This window comes from Acipenser ruthenus, chromosome 22 (assembly GCF_902713425.1).
Source record: "Acipenser ruthenus chromosome 22, fAciRut3.2 maternal haplotype, whole genome shotgun sequence".
Classification (NCBI taxonomy): Eukaryota; Metazoa; Chordata; class Actinopteri; order Acipenseriformes; family Acipenseridae; genus Acipenser; species Acipenser ruthenus.
Genome location: NC_081210.1, coordinates 11,057,202 through 11,078,323, shown reverse-complemented (window position 1 = coordinate 11,078,323; position 21,122 = coordinate 11,057,202). Strand labels below are relative to the sequence as shown.

Here is a 21,122-nt window from a genome sequence, read left to right as displayed (position 1 = left end):
TACTTAGTTGTAGTTTAAATTCCCTTAATAACTACAAATTGTTAACATTATTACATACCAGGGGTAGAACAAAACCGCAATTTCAATATATAGTGCACAAACAGCAAAGTGTTACAAAACAGTACGTTCACAAATACAGGACCAGACATTAGTGGCGACTAGTCAACTATTTTTAACACCACTTTTCAACTCCAATTCCTTGTTATTCTACCCCAACAACATACAATAAAAAGTAAAAAGAAGTTAGAAAAAGCAAGTTCATAACATTTAGGGTTTCCCCCACAGAAAAGATCATTAAAATAGACCCCAATATCAAAAGATGTTCAAGAATAACTCCATGGAAATGTAACTTAACAGCTTTTCACTTACTGGCAGTCAGCAAATGTTGGTGTGTAGTAAAACGGTGGCACCTTCTGTTCATATTCAGCTTTAGCAGCATTGTTTCCTGTAGAGTCCATGAACTGTCAAATAAAAAAGAGATGGAATGAGTGCACGATGATATTGAGAAGAACTTACTGGTGTCCGAATAACGGCAATATGAGGAACAGGAGCTATTGAGGTATAACTAAATAAATATTAGGCCTATTACGTGGTTATCTTTCCTAATGCATTTACTTTTTTGCTGAGAGAGGAGCTGCGGCTTTCTCCGGGAGACGAGACGCTTCACTTTCACTTCAGCCCTGCTCCGTCAGCCGAACCTGAGGAGAGCCCATTCCCTCTTCCCATCCGACCCGCTGTCCTTCTCACTCTTGGTTTGCTTGTCTGTCGCTTCGAACTGAACTCCCGACTGCCATTTAGCCAGGCTATTTATAGTTTAAAAACTGCTAATTAAATGATCCACTAGTGGGAATGTTACCTTTTTTTTTGGTATGTTTTTTGTAAAAAATATAGCTTTATGCCTGGTTAATTCATGGAATGTTACATTTTTGTTTCATTATATGTGCATTATAAAAAGCTTTTAGTTTTTAACATTTGGTTCCTCTCGTAAAGTACTTCAACATGTAGGCCTACACAGAAACATTACATGAAGCCCAAATTCTCGGCATGTAAGAACAAGCCCATCGTTCCAGTACAAGGGAGCACAAATTTTATTTTGGCTATACCGTGTCAGCATGCCAAGCTGTCCCCTCGAAATGTATAAATCTGTGTAGATAACAAAATTATGTAATACCTATAATGGCAGCCTAACTGTCATCTCAGAAGCATCAAGATGATTTTTTTATTTTTATTTATTTAGTAGTCGCCAATTATTTTTTATTATTTTCTCCCAATTTTAGAATATCCAATTATTATTAAAGCTCAGCTCACCGCTACCACCCCTGCACTCGGGAGGGCAAAGACAAACACACGCTGTCCTCCGAAGCGTGTGCTGTCAGCCGACTACGTTTACACACTGCAGGCCCACCATGCAGCCACCCAAGAGCTAGTGTCGGAGGACAACACAGCTCTGGGCAGCTTACAGGCAAGCCCGCAGGCGCCAGGCCAGACTACAGGGGTCGCTGGTGTGCGGTGAGCCGAGGCCGACCTAAACCCTCCCTCCCCCCGGGCGACGCTCGGCCAATTGTGCCCCGCCCCCTGGGAACTCCCGTCCACGGTCGGCAATGGAATAGCCTGGACTCGAACCAGCAACGTCCAGGATATAGGGCGGATGTGCCGCTCGGGAGCCTCGCAAGATGAAGTTTTTAAATTTGCTTTGGGTTTTTGACAGAAGAAATAATAATAATAATAATAATAATAATAATAATAATAATAATACAACTACCGGACTGCAATTACCTTTTTTTTCTCACGGCACTGGATAGCATTTAATTCGACTTCTTATTTTATAATATGTACGAGGCTGTGGTGCCATATACCAAGCAGTCTGACAAGGGTTAACCAAGGTATAGAGTGGCCAGATCATGGGAGACCATGTTAAAAGTTCATGGTTGAACTGTGTGCAACAGATATAGATATCCAGCGAGTACACAAGTGGCCATGCTTCTGAGGGTCTGACTTCATCCCTGTTGAAACTTCCAGCAACTGCTGGTGAGCAGCTACGTGGGGAACTGGAACAAATATTTACTGGTCTCTTACTGGGCCCCCAACAGATTTGAAAAATATTTAACCAATTTACTAGCTTAACCAGCTCCTCAACCAGCACCAAGTCTCCTGAACCAAAAAGATCATCTGAAGAACAGCAAACCACCAGCCCTGACCAGAATACACCAGGGTGGATCTATTTTGGAATTTCAATCAGGGATTATTTTTTACGACACCCCTTTAGGCCTGTTGTGTATCCTCTAGTTCCACTGATATGAAATCAAGGAATTAATATTCTGAATCCTTGCATATTCCAGACACTGCTGTCATGTAAACGTACTGATTGATGGGTTCTCCTTTCAGACTGCACCCACAGATCTCTTACAGTTAATGAGGCCAAGATGAAGTGCAGGGCTGCACAACTTTGAGGAATGAAAAACAAGCATTTATCCTGCTGTTACCTCCACTTCAGCAGTTTCCCAGGCATCGATAGAGACAGACTTGACCTTGCTAATCTGGGGGATGTTTCTGTGAATCGCAGAGCAGTTTAGACAGATGAAAACTCCCAGCGTGAAGGAGGCCCAGTCCGGATCTGGAACAAGACAACCAACAAACCAATTACAGACTAGTAAACAATAAGAAATAGCAATGCATAGTTTAATGAAAATTGGACTCGTGGTATTATAGACCTACAGCTTTTAATTGTTATCTAACATGTCACTTTACTATGCGAAGGTGTTTGCTTCAATCATTCTCAGTGGTTCTGTTGCTCTCATATCAAGTTATTATGATTTTTCTCTAATTCTGCCTGTACCAGGCTTTGAGTTTGTCTGGAGAATCCTAAGTGCCAGGCGCCTAACAACCTTTCTCATTGCATTAAAATTAAAATCAGGTGGCGCACAATGCTTTTTCCTGGGGGATGGGAGGTCTTTCTCTAAATTGACCAATAAAACTGGAGTGGGGATTATGGGTAGATTAGTTGACCAATAAGCGCCCTTCTTCATAAGACAAATGTATTAACTGACCAGTAGAACAGGGTGAGTAAGCTGCGCCAGCAATCTGTAAATTTGTCCTATTGATTGATTTTTAATACCGCTTTGAGAGGATTTGTCCCTCGCACCCCCCTGTTAAAGTGTTACGCTCCACAGTTTGAGAATCCCTGCTCTAATAAGTCTAATAAATGATGGAGAATAATTAACCTTCAAATCTATACATAAAATCTAATGTACAGGACCCCAACCCCATCCTATACAGCTATGGCCAAAAGTTTTGCATCACCCTATAGAATTAACTAATTTTGCTTCATATAGTTCAATGAATCCTGCTGAATAATGTTACGTTAACAGATTGAATTACATACAGTTTTCCATATACTTAAACTGACAAATTGGAAAATGTAACATTTCAAAAACTATCATGAAATACTGTACTACTATTATGGCTTCTGGTGCACTTTTGCAATATCAAAATATCTAAATTATGTTCATATAGTTGTGTTGTGTGTGTGTGTTTTTTTTTTTTTGTTTTTTGTTTTTTTTTTAATATAATTGTCTCAATCCTAAAATTCTAGGTGGTGCAAAATTTTTGGCCAAAGATGTAGATGTCATTAGGTAAGCAAATGAGGGGTTAGTATCAGGGTCAAATATATGTGGAATAAAATGTACAAATGCAAGTGTAGCAAACAGACAATGTACAGGCAGACGCCACCATATATTCCCAGAATGGAAAATGTAATATAAATTTCCATCACAATTAGATAAGCAGTTTTCCAGATATATGGCAAAATGTAAAGTGTGATGCACTGCACCTAAATAGGTGCGCCTCCACTATATCAGTCTCCAATGATAATAAAACAGTAGAATAATGTTTGGTTTCTTGTTAGGTAGTTTAGGAAGCATTAACATCTAAAATGTAAATACCGCTGTATTTAAAAAAGAAAACCCTGAATCTTTGAAAACTTGGTTGTATTTCTTAAAGGAGAATCCGCCCTTTAATCAAATACATAATTATAAAACCATATATATACCCCCTTTCATCTACGCCTTTTATCATTCGTTTGTTTGGCCACCCTCCTCCCCTGCCTCCACCTTGTTGCGTGCCTTGTCTAGGGGGAAGGTGGCCTCAAGTGCCACTTGTCCTGCCCACTGGCATTAGAGATTCATATTATTCATATACTTCATTTATCATAGTTTTGCCAGCATAGGGGCAGCTAACGTAATCCAATGGGCAAGGCCATGGGCCAAATTCAAATAATGTAATCATTTTATTGGCATGTTTATCTGTCATTTTATTCCATTGGTGTGTGAAAGGATAACGTCACAGCCAAGGCTGGTAAATATCAGGAAGCAGACCCAGAGACAGATGCAGCAGTTTAACGGGGTGTTAGGATAACTAAATTATTCAGATAACCGAATTAAAAACTCTTTAAAAAATGTGTCTTTCCCAGTCAAGTATCTGAGTAAATGTTGGACTAGCTCAGCAGCGCTTATCTCGTTGTGCTGTCACAGGGTTTTAAAAGGGTAATAACAAAGGGCTTGTGGTAGGGTAGAGCAGAGCCCTGCACGTAAATAGGGGGCAGGGCAAGGCCCTGCTTGTAAATAAATGTATTGTTTTGGTTTTAGAACGGGTGTATTTATGGGTGTATTTAATTAATGGTTTGTAAAGATGTATTGTGTGATTTGAAGGTGGTAGTTTGTTATTATTATTGTATGTATTGTTTGGGATTATTTACGGAGGGAATATTGTCGTATAGTTCAATAGCAGGAATGTGTGTGTGAGAGACAGGAGAAAGAAACTAAAACAAAAGTAAATGGAAACAAATGCTGTGCGTGCTGGAAGGACCAGCATGGTAGTTGTTTGGTGGAGGTATGTTTGTTTTGTGTTGCGAGATTTCATTTTGTTACACCTTTTTATTTTGCTCCGTGAGCGTTGTGTTTGTACAACCTGTACAAATAAATGCGTGTGCACCAGCGCTTTCACCCGCAAGTACCTGTCTACCTCTGTGTCGGCTTCCTGGTCTGGCAATGTCATCATTCAGCCAACCTCACAGGGTTTTAAAAAATGTACACATAGCCACAAATGTAAAAATGCACGAGACTTTTTAGAAGTTGTTTAAGAGGCCAAATTAAACCACAAAGTGGTCTAACATTTTCACACAAGTGCCTGTTGTTTCTATATCACTGATTTACTGACCGTAAATTGAAATTCTCAAACCCAGGTTTTCATGCATGCAGGTATATAAAGGATATAAATGGCAAATCTTGAGGTGTTCTAAGAAAATATAAACACTATAAAATATCTAATGATATATTTTATTAATTTTCATACCAGTGTATAATAAAAACAAATACATTATAAAACAGCTTTATCAACCAGTAAAGGTATCATTCCTTCCCAGTGACTAGTACACACAGGGATTATTACACAATTAAATTACAAAATATTGAAACTTACCTTGACTGACTGAATATGTTCAACTGTATTTACATAAGCAGACAAACTGCTGATGTGTTTCACAAACTCTGACCATAATGGTCTTTGTGGCCTGCCTGTATTTGTGAGACTGTTTAAATGATTATATCTAATGCTAAAGGCTTTCTTAAAATCGACAAGGCCTTTGCTTAGTCTTCTTTGTTAAGGAGCTGGAGTTGCTACAGAACTGTAGGTCATATTGGCTTATTTTAACAATACAGAGAGATGAGTATTCTGAGCAAGTAGTTTAAGACTGTGAATTCAGAGACACTAATTTACTTTTCCAGCTGTTAATCAAGGTAATTTACTCAGAATCTATCTGACACAGGAGACAGTGCCTAACACCTTTGTTTCAAAGGAAGTGTGAACTGTGATATTCCCAGCCTACCAGAAACTCTCTCTGGCCTCCTTTGTTTCAAAATCCCTTAGCAATTAATTTTTTTTCCTTCAAAATGACTGCAAAGTTACTGAGTTGTTGGACCACTGATCCTGGTCTTCAAAATTGGCTTCCAAGCTATTAGAGTGGTACCATGTCCTTCAAATTCGGAGGAGGAACCCAGTCTTGCTGGCTGAAGAAGTTCTTATTGCTTTACCACAGAAGATGCTAACTATACAAATGGAAACTCCACGCAAATATTACACAAGGTTAATGCTTATCAGGGTTACCTAAGAAGAAGTGGAAGCTCTTTAGCAGAGGCAACGGAGGCAGTGCCGCATCAACATTTGTACTTCAGTGTACTCCACTAGAGCCTCACTGCAGTTTGTATCCTAGATTAAATCTGCTATCACCTGCTATCACCTGATTCTTTTTAAAGGGGCACATAACACATTACCAGCTTATTTAAACAGCTTGTTTCATGAGTTTACCTGTAAATACAGTCTATGTAATGCCTGTGGCACAAAATACGTTAATATACCATCTGTAAAAAGTGCTGCAGGAAGAAAATCTTTTGTTTTTTCTGCTGCTACAGACTGGAACCTGTTACCCGCAGGACTTAGATCTGACATCTCCTGTAGTAATTACAAAAAAAAAAAATGTTCCACTACTTAAATAGGCCTTGTGTATGTGCTGTGTAAATTTAATGTGTACTTTGTGTATTGTCATTGTGTTTTTATTATTTTTATTTTTTTAAACCTGTAACCTGCTGCTGTTCTTCCTAGGACGCTTTTGTAAATTAGCTACCTGACGCTCATATGGTCTTCCTAAATAAAGAATTTAAAATAAATAAATAACCTAAACCCTACAGTCAGCATTTCTATATTAACAGCAATTCTGGAACCCAGAGAGGTTTCTTTCCTCAGACGAGGCAAGCCTGTTTGTGTGAGTGACTGGGTTTGGCTTGCCAAAAAGGATGATAAAAACACCAGAATTAAATTGCAAAAAAACCCAATTTATTTATACAAAACAAAAAACAAGAGAAAGTAATATGCCATGAGTCTCTCCAGCATCCACCTTCAAGGTTAGAGCTCCCCCCTGAGCATTCCAAGGCCCTTATATATAGAATGAATTTCCCATAAGGCAACTCTCATTAAAAGATACAGCTCTCAAAAAAAATAAATAAATAAATACAGATGCAAAAATGCTTCATTAGAATCATCAAAAAATATTTTGGCCAGATTCACACACATAAGGTTAACCATACACATATATAAGACAACAACATAAAGAAAAGTGCACTTTTAAATATTAGCTATGACCTTTAACCTCTAAAGTCAGCAACCATTTTGTTTCTGCTGATGTGGCACTATCAGCCATCTTTATATGCTGAGGTGTCACTGGCAGCCATCTTTTATACACTGTTGATCAGCTACTACCGGCAACAAGGATTTTTATACACAGGTATGAATAATACAAACTTTGGTTTTTTAATTATATTTTCTCTTTGCTTGTGTTGTTCTCCAAGAACGGGATACACTGCAGTGATTTGGGGGAAATGGGGGAAATGGTATGTCAGAATTCATTAATCATGCCTATCACAAGCACACACACATTCATACATGAAGGGAAGTAGGAAAGGTTCTTGAGGTACAAAAATAAATTAAATTAGTTTCCGACATTTCTTTTTTCCTGACCCACCTCAAATCCATACCTTGAGAGGTGGTCTGCATTCTGATGCTTACTTCCCGCTCTGTGGTTCACCTGGAAGTGATATGGTTGTAATGCTAGATACCACCTAACTATGCGGGCATTTTTGTCTTTCATCCTATTGATCCAAGTGACTGGATGGTGATTAGTAACCAATGTGAATGTACTGCCTAAGAGGTAGTACCTTAAAGTCTCCAAGGCCCATTTGATTGCCAGGCACTCCTTCTCAATTGTACTGTATCGCGTTTCCCCTCCAGTTCCTTGACATAGTACTGCTCCTAAACCCACCTCCAATGCATCTGTTTGCACAATGAAGGGTTTGGTAAAATTAGGGCTAGTTAACACAGGTTCAGAACATAATGCCTTTTTCAGTGTCTCAAACCTTACTTGACATTCATCTGTCCAATTTACCTGGTTCTTTTTGGACTTCTTGATTAACTCAGTCAAAGGTGCTGCAATTTGTGAAAACTTTGGGATAAATCTATGGTAGTAGCCAGCTAACCCAAGGAAAGATCTGACTTCTTTCTTTGTGGTCGGTATGGCTGCCTCTGCTACTGCTTCCACCTTTGACACCTCTGGCTTCACTTGTCCATTCCCCACTATGTATCCCAGATACTTTGTCTCAGAGCTGCCCAAAACACACTTTTGAGGATTGATGGTCACGGTGAGTCAAATAGTTATTATTATTATTCTTTTTGTTATCGTTTATTTTACTTCCTTCTCCACACTCGTTCTCCACTCACCGAACACACAACCCCGAGTGAGTAAAACGTGCATCTATATATACTGTTGTGCCTGGATTCAATTACCAATTAATTATTCACTTGAATCCCAGCACGCGAATTAATTGTGCAACCTCGTGCTCACATATTAAATACTTTAAATGCACGTGAAGTGAAGTGCCATCCTCGCGCCTAAATACAATTCTACATCTTAAATAACTCGTGCTGCACACACCCATTTATATCCCATGCAGCCATCTCTATACACCAACATTAACACACGCAACATACAACATATAACACACAAATGCACACAGGGGCGGGGCACATTGCCATACTTCTTTAACAAAGAAGATTTAAAATTAGTGCCCTGATCAGTCAGTATTTCTTTGGGTATTCCCACACGACTAAACAATTTGACTAACTTGTCTGCAATTCTTTTAGCTGTAGCACTTCTTAGAGGTACTGCTTCTGGATACCTGGTCATGTAATCGCTTATTACCAAAATATACTTGTTACCCTTGGAGCTGCATATTAACCCTTTGCGGTCCATTGTCGGGCTGGGTCCGACATTGCAATTATTCCTCACAGGTCCTTTGTCGGACTGGGTCCGACATCATTATAGCAACACAATAAACGGGTATCTAGTCGTTTTTTCTCCGGAAAAAGCCGAGAAAACCATTCAATTGCCATGTGGGAGCGACAAGAGCCGAGACAAGTCGAAAAAAAAAAAAAAGGTGTATCTCATGAATAGTCATACATGGTATCAGGTATCAGATAATGGGGGCGGTCTGAAGTAAACAAGTTGGCTGACTGAATCAGCGCACAGAAAACACGGACATTTGCAGAGCTTTTTTGAGATGTTATAGTAATAAAATAATGACTTGGATCGCATTATTGAGGAGTTTGGTGATAAAACGAGTGATCCGGAGATGATCGATCGGTATGTACGACTATTATTATTATTATTATTATTATTTATTTCTTACATAGGTGAACGCTATAGCAAACGAAAGGGTGGGGCGGGGCCTAGTGAGTGCTTTGTTGATATGCAGGGCCATTTAAACCCGTTTGACTGTGAAAAAAAATACTTTTAAACAGCGCGTCTAAAATTAACTGCGCGTGTGAAAATTAATTAGACCTGGCGTGCCTGACACGCAATTAATAAATGGACCGCAAAGGGTTAATGGACCCACACTATCCATAGCAATCCTCTCAAAAGGGGTGTCTACCACTGGAATGGAGATCAATTTGTGTCTGTTTCTGAGCAGATCAGGTGCAACCAATTGACATTCTGGACAGGACTGACAATACTCTGCCACATCCTGATGGACGTTTGGCCAAAAGAATCTTTGTAAAATTTTTGCCAGTGTTTTGTCTCTCCGCATGTGACCAGCTAGGGGAATTTGGTGGGCAACCTTCAAAATGTCCTTTCTAAAAGGCTTTGGGACCAACAGCTGTTTTACCCTTTTCCCAGTTTCGGGATGTTCACAATTTCTATACAATATCTCATGTTGTACCGTGTAAAAAGGGAATTTAACATTTTCAACATCACCATCATACAGACCCTTGTACAGACTTGTTAGTGTAGTGTCCTCTCGTTGATGCTTAGCAATGTCCACCTTTTTCATTTCGTGTCTTAATGGTAATCCTGCGGATCTCAACCTTTGGTGTTTTTTCCAGCAAGTGTTTTGGATACTTGGCTACTACATTTGTGATTAGTAACTGTGAATCACAAACCACCTACACATTAATAGAATAGGTGTGTTTCCTATTCCTATACAGATGCTCAGAATGAGCTGGAGGGGTTAGTGGCACATGTGTGCAGTCTGTTGTTGCTCCCAACACGTTGGGGAAACCTGAGATGTCATAGAAATTTTCAAGGGCTTGTAAGTACACCCTGCTTTTATGGAAAAATAGGTATTTGGGTGTTCGCCTCAAAAAGACATTGAGCACAACTGGCAACGCACGAGATAAAGCGGACTGGGAAATGCCAGCAACAGCTGTCACAGTCACCTGAAAGGACCCAGAGGCAAAATAATGCAGGGTGAACAATAGTTTGACCACTACATGGATAGCATGGCTTCTAATGGGTGACAGGTTTTTTTTTTTTAAACAAACGGTTTGCATAAAAGTGCACTGGAAAATTAAAGCCTATACATAATTTCTGAATTAATATTGAATTAGAATCGTGTTATATGTATTCACAGGGATGTAAGGGCTAAATAAATGTCAGTCGCCATGTGGAGCGTTCTGTTTATTATGGAGGTTTGCTTTTTAATGCCATCAGTAACTCCATCCACAGTAATTTCTGAATGTTTTCATTTCAAATGGTGAAGCATTGAATGTGATTTTGTGGTACAGCAATTTTGTTTGGCATAATTATTTACATACCATGGTTTTCTCATCTGGTTCCTCAAAATAGTTTGAAACGTGGCTTCGCTTCGTTCCTTTGTTTAGAGATGCCATTTTACTCAAAATATGTAACAAACTTCAGAAAAAAACGCTTGTCATTAACTTTACTACACCATGGAGTTGATACCATACCACGCCCACTACAGCATGAAAAACAGATCGACCAACAATAAAACCCGCCCCAGTCAATCTTTCTATTGCACCAAATAGAAAAGCTACTGGGAGGCAATTGCCAAACCCCTTCCTTTTTATAACATCCACCCTTACTCTGGTTCCACAGCAGTCATATACATGACGCAACTGGTTTACTTGTTCAAATAGGCAGAACTGTCTCCAGGTTCAGATAGTTGGTGTGTTTTTTAATAACTACATGTACAAACTTTGTTAACCCAATTTACTGCTCCATGCGTTAACAAAATTGTAACAAATTACTGTAACAAATAGTTACTTCCAGGTACAGTTTACATATTTTTTTTTGTTTGGTTTGCTCAGGCTGCAGCTCCAGATCTCCTTTGAAGACCCAGCCACCGAACCAACCCATTCCTCCTCTGAAGCCCTTTTCTAGCAGGATGGTATAAAAAGCGCGCTCATGTGACAAGCAAAGTTTCAATTGCACTGTTGAAGCACTTTCTAATTTCCACATTCATTAGTCTTAGTCCTTTTTGGTTTTTTTTCACATAAAATGTAGTTACCTGTCTGAAAACTGAATCCTTACAGTTACAAGTTACTGAAAAATGTAATCAGATTACAGCAGCGCATTACATGACTATGCAATGCACTGGAGAAAGAGGAAAATCAACGAGAGGTCAGTCCATTAAACAGTATAGCTACAGATGCAGTATATGTTTGCTGCTGGACAGTCCATCCTGTGTTCTGCAAAAACATTCTCACCCAATTCTAGGGAAAATGCCGGACAAGTAAGAGCAAAATGTGTCTAAGAAATGTGATGGATTTTCCCGGGTCCTGTCGATTTGTTGATTGTTTAATTGTTTAAATGTCTGCAAAGTCTTTCTGTACAGTTTGTATTTTCTTGCAAGTAGGGTGTGGTTCTTTTGTGATAAAATAATGGAAGACACCATTCAAGTATAGTCACATTTAAGTGCTGTGCTTGGTTTCGAATTACAGGACTACTCCTGCTGTACTGGGCTGACTCATCTAACACTGAGTCATCTGTATTCTTAAACTAACTCTATGGCTTTTTTTTTTTACTGTGTTTGGCATATAGCTACGTAAAGAATGAGTGTTTTCGTATCTGTTGATGTGGTCTGTGGTAGCCTTCCATCATGCTGATTTGTATATACAGTAGAATAAAAACATTAAATACTGGATTGATCATATATGTAGTCGAAATGGATGTAATTTCGATTTGAAAATGTTTCTAACTTAAATTTAGTTTGGATGATTATCCTCAAAAAAAAAAAAAAAAGCTCACAAATGTTATTTGCGTGGCTGTTCTCTTTATAGATAATCATTAAACTTCAATTGGACATTCTTCATACTTATATTCTTCATACATAATTATTTAAACCTTTTTAGGAGGCTTTGTGGTCCAGTGCTTAAAGAAAAGGGCTTGTAACCAGGAGGTCCCCGGTTCAAATCCCACCTCAACCACTGACTCATTGTTTGATTCTGAGCAAGTCACTTAATCTCCTTGTGCTCCGTCTTTCGGGTGAGACTCTGCAGCTGATGCATAGTTCACACACCCTAGTCTCTGTAAGTCGCCTTGGATAAAGGCATCTGCTAAATAAACAAATAATAGTGTTGCACAAACAGAATGCTTGTGTTTGTACTGTGCTACTGGTAAAATGTAAAGCTATATGAAGTTTCAGACTGCAAATCTAGGGTGCGTTCAATAGGCAGAATGCTCCAGAGCCTTTGTTCAAGCCTTTTACAAACACTGAACATCAAATTGTTAATATAATTTAAGAGAAACCACTGCAGTGATAACATTTGTATTTGTGTGGTGTGACAGGGGAGATCTGTGCTGGCTATCGGGAGCATTCGTGATCCTGCAAGGGGGGGGTGGAATCTTTTTGACCCGCCCGCCAATCATAGCGATGACACAAAATAGTGGAGCGAGGGTGTGTCACGTCGACCTCTTTGATTAGTTGGGGGCAGGTCTTGGGGGGCGGTCGATCCCATAAGGATCCAACCCTTGCAGGATACAACACAGCGGAAGCTTTGGCCGGAGCATCAAATCAAATTAATATCTAGCGCACTTTCTTTTTACTTTGGCCTACAGGCTACCGGTGTTATGCCAAATAGTGTCATCGGAAAAAAAAGGCAAATGGCAATGAACAGTGAGTAAGCAAGATTTGCAAGAACCAGACTTTTGCTGTCCGCTCACTGATTCTGACCGGACACTATACAAATTTCCCTTAAAACTGTATTTCCAGTCCAAAACCGGACAGTTGGCAACCCTACTTCAAATGTATAGCTGAAAGTACTGTGTCTGTGGAGGACTGCTTGCTTGCAGTTGGAAAGGAGACAGGGCCAAGTGTTTTTCTGAGTGAGGAGCGATTTGTTAACAGAATAATGCAAAGTGGGCTATGGGTTAGGGAATCCTTTGTTTCTGTGCTCCCTTTATCGACCCCTTCTAAAAAGATCATGTGGATAACAAAGATATGATTTACATAAGCTCTGAAAATATGAAGTGTTTTCATTGTGGAGAGTATGGGCACCAAAAAATGGCTTGTCCAAAGAGTAATGGACCTGCTGACGCTACGGACAAAGATAGCGGGGTCGAGAGTGTTCAGAGAACGCAAGTGGGGGAGGTGAGGCAGCAGAGACCTGAGCCAGCGCCACAGGGGAAAAGGCTGGGCAGTCTGACTGAGACACAGCCGCTGCAGGCCGAGTCACCTGATTCAGTACAACCTGTTGTTGACACAGAGAATGTGACCTGTTCACAACAGTTGTTAAAAGAAAGAGACAGGTTATAAAGACTCGCTTAAACACTGCCTCGTGGCAGTGTGGAATCTCAGCTAGGTACTGCGGTGAGTCGGAGCACTGAGAACCAGAGTACGACGGCTCCGCTGCAAGCTGTGAGGGACCAGGAATCAGCGGAGGGGAGTGTTGATGGAACAGGACCTCGCCCTGACTCTGATGAGACTCTCTGTGCGGAGAGTGGAGAGACAGGCAAGACCAGCTCTCAGTCAACCGCTGATGCTGCCTCCTTGGCTGGCTCACAGCTACAGGGAGAGACGGCAGCAGTGGAAGACATTGGATGAATATGAATTTTCAGAAGAAATCGATGAAGAGGACGGGGCTCTTTCCAACATTTTGCTGTTCTCTGACATCTCGGCCAGTCAACAGGTTAGGAAAAAACGTTATACTCTAAAGCAAATCAGTGATTTTTTGGATAAAACTAAGGGGAAGAATCAACGCTAGACAAGTTTGATCAGAGAAAGCGTTTTCATTTAAAGAAGTTAGAAATGTTAGAAATGTGTTGCAAGGGTGGAAAAAAGCTAACATTTTAATATTGGCTAAGTTTTATTTTAGTGCTTTTTTAAATTCAGCTGTTGTTAGATTGCTGTGTTTTAAATCTATTTTTAGTCTAAATGCAATCTTTTCCGGTAGGATCCCCTAATGTTAATGGTTGTAGAGATGAAAAAAAAAATCTTTACTTTTTTAATTTATAGAGCAGAAGGGTGCTAGTGTGATGTTCTTACAAGAAACTCATTCAGATGTAGAAACCCAAGTTTACTGGTGTAGGGATTTGGAAGGGTGAGGTTTTTTTTAAGCCATAGCTCAAATGTGAGTGCTGGGGTTGCTGTTTTGTTTTCTCCAGGGCTTGGGGCTCAGGAAGTTGCTGTACAAGTAATTCAGGGTTGGCTTTTGAGGGGGTGATGTTAAAATAGGAAATGTCCTTTTTACATTCATAAAAAAAAAATTTGGGACGTGAATGCTTGTTTTTTTTTTTAAAACACTCTCTGAAGTCCTTTCTAAATGTGATCCTGAAAATGTGATTTTACTGGCTGGGGATTTTAAAAGCACCTTGCATCACGTGGCAAACAGAAACCATGAGGAACCACACCCTCAGTCAGGGAAAGAGTTAAAAACTGTGTTTAATTTGTTTAACTTAGTTGATGTGTCGAGAGTATTATATCCCACAGAAAAGTTATTCTGAAAATCGGTGCAAGATTAGACCGTTTTTATATCTCACGGTTGTTAAGAGTAATATTCATCCTAACAATTTATCTGATCACCACTATATTTCTGTTAATGTTTCCCTGTCGCGACCCACACAATTCCTTTTGGCAGTTTGCCTGTAAATTGCTTCAAGATAATAATTTTAAACAGAGCTTTATTTATTTCTGGGAGAGTTGGAGAAGAGAGAGAAAAAAATGTATGAGTCCCTAAGACAATGTTGGGACACTGGAAAAGTTCAGATCAAGATTTTGTACCAACAATATACAGAAAACAGCACCAGGGGATTAAAAGAGGCCATGAGAGAGTTGGAAGAGGAGATTTTACAGCTCCAGCAGTGTGGATGGGGAGAGCGGGGCTGCACTGGGGAAAACCCTGAGGAAGAAGAAACACTGCCTGGGCAGCCTGCTGGAGGACAGGGAGCAGGGTGCGCTGGTCAGGGCCAGGTTCACACAGATTAAGGACACGGACACATCCAACAGCTGCTTCTTTATTCTGGAGAAGAAAACTGCTGAGTATAAGCGTTTTCAGTGTCTAAAGCGGCCGTGTGGAAGAGAAGTTAGAGGAGGAGATCTGCACAGCTGCAGTGTCTTTCTACAGTGAACTGTTCCAGGCTGAGCTCTGTGAAAGGGGCGCAGTGGAGGAGCTGCACCAGGACCTGCCCAGCCTGCCTGACAGCGGTAGGCTCAGCCTGGACTCTCCTCTGACTCTGCAAGAACTCACAGCTGCTGTACAGCAACGGAATAATGGTAAAGAGCCCCGGCTTTGATGGGCTACCAGCCGAATTTTATAAGTGTTTCTGGACTTTGATTGGGGAGGATTTTTTTTTCTGTGATGGTAGAATTCACCGTAGAGAAAGAAATCCCTTTGAGCTGTCGCAGGGCTGTGATAACCCTGCTACCTAAAAAAGGAGACCTGTGCCTATTGAAGAACTGGCGCCCGGTAGCATTGCTCTGTTCAGACTATAAGATCTTTTCTAAAGCACTAACAAATCGTTTAAAGAGGCACATGGACACTTTAATTCATCCAGATCAAACCTACTGCATCCCTGACAGATCTATTTTTGATAATTTGTTTTTAATCAGGGATGTGTTGACTGCTACAAAGCTTTTCAGTGTGGATGTGGGTTTTCTTTCTCTTGATCAAGAGAAAGCTTTTGATAGAGTTGATCGTGAGTACCTGTTTAACACATTGCAGTCTTTTGGAATGAGGCCTGTTTTTATTTCTTCTGTAAAACTTTTATATAACAATGTGCAGTGTTTAAAAATTAATAATGTGCTTAGCAGACCTTTCCCAGTGCATAGAGGCATTCGCCAAGGATGTGCTCTGTCTGGATCATTGTACTCACTGGCTATAGTGCCATTCCTACATCAGTTGAGGAAACACCTGAGTGGGCTCAGGGTGCCTGGGATTCCTGACTCTCCACCAGTAAAACTCACGGTGTATGCTGATGACATCATAGTGTTCATAAGAGATAGCAATGATGCACTGGCCCTATCTACATATCTGCTCAAGCTTGAGAAAGCATCTTCTGCCTGAATCAACTGGGGAAAAATGTGACACCTTGCAGGTGGGGGCTTGGCAGGGTGCTGGGTCTGCGTTGTTACCACAACAGCTGCAGTGGAACAGGGAGGGGATCAGGGCTCTGGGGGTCTACTTTGGGGGGGAAGATTTCATGCAGAGGAATTGGGAGGGGATTGTGGAAAAGTTAAAAAGTAGACTGCTAAAGTGGCAATGGTTACTGACATAGCTGTCCTTCAGGGGGAGGGCTTTGGTCATTATCAGCTTGATAGCCTCCATTCTGTGGCACAGGGTGGCAGTGCCGGTTCCTCCTAAAGGGCTGTTGGACACTATCCAAAAGTGTTAAATTGACTTTTTTTGGGATGGTTTTCACTGGTTAAGGCCTGCTGTTTTGTACTTGCCCCTCAGTGAAGGGGGACAGGGACTGATTCACTTGGTCAGCAGGGTGGCGGATTTCCGGCTGCAGGCAGTACAGAAACTGCTTTATTCTCCAGATTGTGGGAATTGGAGACACTTTGCTTTCTCCATCCTCTGAATAGCAGGGAGACTTGGGCTGGACTGGAATCTATTCATGATAGACAAGAACATACTGAGCGGTTTTAACTTGCCATCTTTTTATGAGAATCTCTTTAACACCTGGAACATTTTTAGAGTGGCGCAGCCGGAAGAACCTTGGACTTTTCTCTTGGAAGAACCGTTGTTTTTTAACCCTGCTTTTCCCTGCCAGGTTTTTCTTTCTAATCCCCTGTATGTTGCTTTCACACAGACAGGGGTGACCAAACTCTCTCACCTGTTAGATTTACAACATTTTCAGTGGAGATATGGCCAGGATAAAGTCACACAGGTGGGGGTCCACTCGGTTCGGTTCATGGAGCGTGTTCTGTCCCAGTTTAGAGCCTGTTTGCCACCAGGGGTTTTATTCTCCTTGAACCTGTCCTTGGAACGGCAGCAGGTGCTTGAGGAGCAGCCTGTGTCCCCAGCTCTGGCAGCTGCTCACCTTTTAAGTGCTGCAGCAACATTCCCTTTAAGACTCTGGAGAAAAAACTGCTGTATAATATGTGTGTGAAAGTCCTCAATTTTAAACAGCTAAGGAGTTTGGCTGACACCAAATGGAGAACACATCTGTCTCTGTCTGAGTCTGTTTCCCCATGCTAGGGCGCACTGTACAAACCCCCCCCACCCCCCCCACCCCATTCCCAAATGCTCAGGGGACTTGCAGTGGAGGATACTGAATGGAAATAAATGTGTTAGCAGATTTAACCCTGATGTTGTGGAGCAGTGTCCATTCTGTACTGAGGCAGATACAATGTTCCACTCTTTTTGTGACTGCTCAAGGCTGACCCCACTGTTCCACCTGTTGAGGGATGTAATGGCTGCACTGGGGATTGCTTTCACAAAGGAAGTCTTTATTTTAGGTGTTCACTATTATGCCAAAAAAAGAGAAGTGTGCTCTATGGCTAATTTTATTGTTGGTCAAGCTAAACTGGCCATTTTAAAATCCCATAAGGCAAAGAGTGGGGGACTGAGAGGGGATAATGTAGTTGGTGTTTTTAGAGTACTGGTTGTCACCAGACTTAAATTTGAATTTTCTTTTTAAAAAGTGACTGGTGATTTGGGGGGTTCAAAACAAAGTGGTGCTTTAATAGTGCGTTATGTGAGGTGGGTGAAGGTTGTTATTTTAAATAACAAAAAAAGGAATGTGATGTCAACAAAATAGGGGGAAAAACTGGATGTTTTTTTTTTTTTAATTTTTTTTTTCTGTAAGCATTAGATGTTTGGTTAATTCTTGTATTGATATAATAAAGAGCTTTTAAAAATCCAAAAAGTCTCTCTCTCTCTCTCTCTCTCTCTCTCTCGCTCTCTCTCTCTCTCAAACATCAAATGTACATTTCAAACATCAAATGTACACATCAATCTGAAGACAATAATCTATACATTTGCATATCTATAAGAAAATGTAAAGTGTTTCTCAATTTGTTTTACAATTTCGAAAGCAAAGCCATTTTATAAGCGTAATAATAAACTTCAGTCTGTACATTTGTACTGTAATATAGACTTCTCGGGTGTTTGAAGGAACTTGGCGTCACCTCGGGACACACCCCACTTGAGGAGTCTGTATATTACCGTACAAATTTAGAGTCTGTCGCGTGTTATTACTAACACAACAGAATGTCTGACTTCAATAGAAAACAACGAGAGAACAGTGTCAAGATGTTCTGCAGTACAGTATAACTATTTTAGGTATTTTGGAAGAGGCTCACTGTAAAGTAATCCAGATGATACTGCCCTGGCTGCACATCTGTATTTTAAACCACCATTAAAACCGGTTTCCTACGACATCTCATGAGATTTCAAATTTCCAACGTGATCAGATTGAGGCAATGTGTGACCTCCTGTCACAGGCGCATTAGTAGAGACTGTAAAATGTTGAGACACCTCCTCACAGGCGCTGAAATGATTAAAGGTTCTAAGGGTTGTTCTAAGGCTTAAAGATGTCTGGCCAAATTCTTCTGTTCTTCTGTTAGAATTGCTTGGAGTAATGCAAGCTACCTGCTCCTCTGTCCCACCTCACATTGCGCTCATGGCTGTGTGCCTGTCACCTTGAATAAAACCAGATCTACTACAGCTTTTTTCCAAAACACAAACGCAGGTCAGGATTAAAGAATTAGCTTACATGGAAGTTCTGCAATGATTTATGTTATTCTCCAGATATGATTATACTGTGGATAAACACAGAAGCAGTAAACCTTACATTGCCTCAGTCATCCATATTTAAACGCAGCCTTCCTGTATTCAGCCAGATTACACAAAATGTAATTATTTCCATTTCCAGTACACAGATTGCCTATTTCAAATCCCATATGAGAAATCAACCAGTCACCAAATACAGAGCAAGATCACAGAGAATTTTCCTCATCATTCCAGGATGATGGCACCATGACCCCATTTCCCAGCAGAGAGTGGTAATGTTGGATATTTGAATATTATCATTATCTGACACCTTAACTGATACCTATTTACCATTGAGTGTGTTAGGCATTATTTCAACACTGGATTTTCAGATGTATAATGCTTCATATACATGGCTCAGAATACCTTGTAATTGTTTGAAGGAGTGTATTTGAATGTAATCTCTTTTTGGTACTATTAATACTTGCATATATATATATATATAATGAGGTTATAGCATCGTGCAAGAAAAAAGTTGCTGGACAAATAGAAATGAGGAAGCAACTAGAAAGAAAGCCAGGCAGTCTGATACAGTAAATGTATTAAGAATTAGTGCAATTACTGCAGCTGCCCGAGCAGGGGTCATTAATATGCTGGAAGCAGAGACACAGGATCTGTGCCGACGCCTTTTTCAAACAGAACAGAAGTTGGCAGACAGCCAGGGGGCCATTAGAGTGTTGCACCAGCAGGGGAACAATCCCAAGGCTGACCACATTTGAGTGTAAAAAGGCAACAGAGTTGTAAATGTAAACTAGGCATGTGCAATGTGATAGTGAGTGCAACTGGGGGAGGGAACTAAATAGACTGGGGCTCATTTGAGGAGGAGGAGGAGGGGGGTTGTGAGGAAGGATATATTTGGGAGTGTAACAGGGCGAGGTGCCCTGTACATTGTTTTGTTTATTTTATTTTAGAGCGGGGTCCCCCTCCGCCCCTGTGTTTATTTTGTATTGTTAATTTATTTTTATTGTATTATATTTATGACGGCGAAGCGCCGGTTGTTTTGTATTTTAAATGACGGCGTAGCCGTTTGTTTATTATTTAGTAGCGTGGATGGGAAGCCCCATCCACACGGTAATTAGTAAACTCGTGCAGAAGGTGGCCATCTCCCGAATTAATTAGGTGATTTAATTTGTTACTAATCGGGAGATGGTCACCTGTTATAAAAAGCCTGCAGCTCTGCAGCTCGGGGTGGGGGTTTTAGGAGCGGAGAGCGAGAGTGGAGAGGAACGAGAGAGTTTAAAACGAGTTGGAAAAAGATTACAGGAACAGTGAAGGCTACAGCCCAGCCAGGCAGAAGCAGGAAGGGAAACTGACACCAAGGAGCACTGCAGTTAAAGGTGGCGTTTGCCGTTTTTATTAACAAACCAACATAAATAAAATATTTAAACAAAAAAAGACTCTCAAAGGGAGTTAATGAGTTTGATCCATACCAGGCCACCCCCCATGCATCCATGCACCAAACAGTTACCATGAATGCAATGGGTAATAGGACAGGAGGTACTGCACAGCATGTGCCGCTGACCTTAAAAGAAAAGTCTACACCTGGTAAAGGAAGTACGGCCAGCGGATTACACCACTGATTGGTGGAGCTGGGCAGAGCGCGTGGAGGCAGTACGCCATAGCAGGCCAGATTTAAATAAGAACAACTGGTGTGCTACAATAACCGCCTGTCTGAGCACAGACCACAAGAATGCCATTAATCTCACACCGTACACACATCCGGGGGGATCCACACGTCACCAATTAATGCAGGAGGTAGCTGGGTTGCTAGGGATGCAGGGAGATGACATTATGATGTGATTTACTTCCATTAAGCAGAAACCAGGAGAGCACCCCCTGGCGTACGGCAACCGTAAATACCCCGAGTTAGTGGCAGGTTACAACAATTACCTTTTTAAAATGGCTTTTGTAACGGCCTTGGATTCCCAATTTAAAATGTAGGGCCCTATGAAATCCATTTTATTATTTTGAATTTTCTGATTTATTTTTTCCTGATTTCGGATTTTTCA

General features: G+C 40.7%; 1 protein-coding gene across 1 annotated transcript in view; it reads right to left on the bottom strand.

Moving 5' to 3' along the window:
- The window catches only part of LOC117431596 (arf-GAP with dual PH domain-containing protein 1), an 81,443-nt gene that overhangs the window by 47,893 nt on the left and 12,428 nt on the right, over window positions 1-21,122 (bottom strand). Inside the window, exons 2-3 of the mRNA XM_034052700.3 lie at window positions 2,484-2,614; window positions 370-461 (exon numbers count right to left, since the gene is read on the bottom strand). Coding sequence (XP_033908591.1) covers window positions 370-461; window positions 2,484-2,614 — 223 coding nt within the window. The remainder of the gene's footprint in view (window positions 1-369; window positions 462-2,483; window positions 2,615-21,122) is intronic.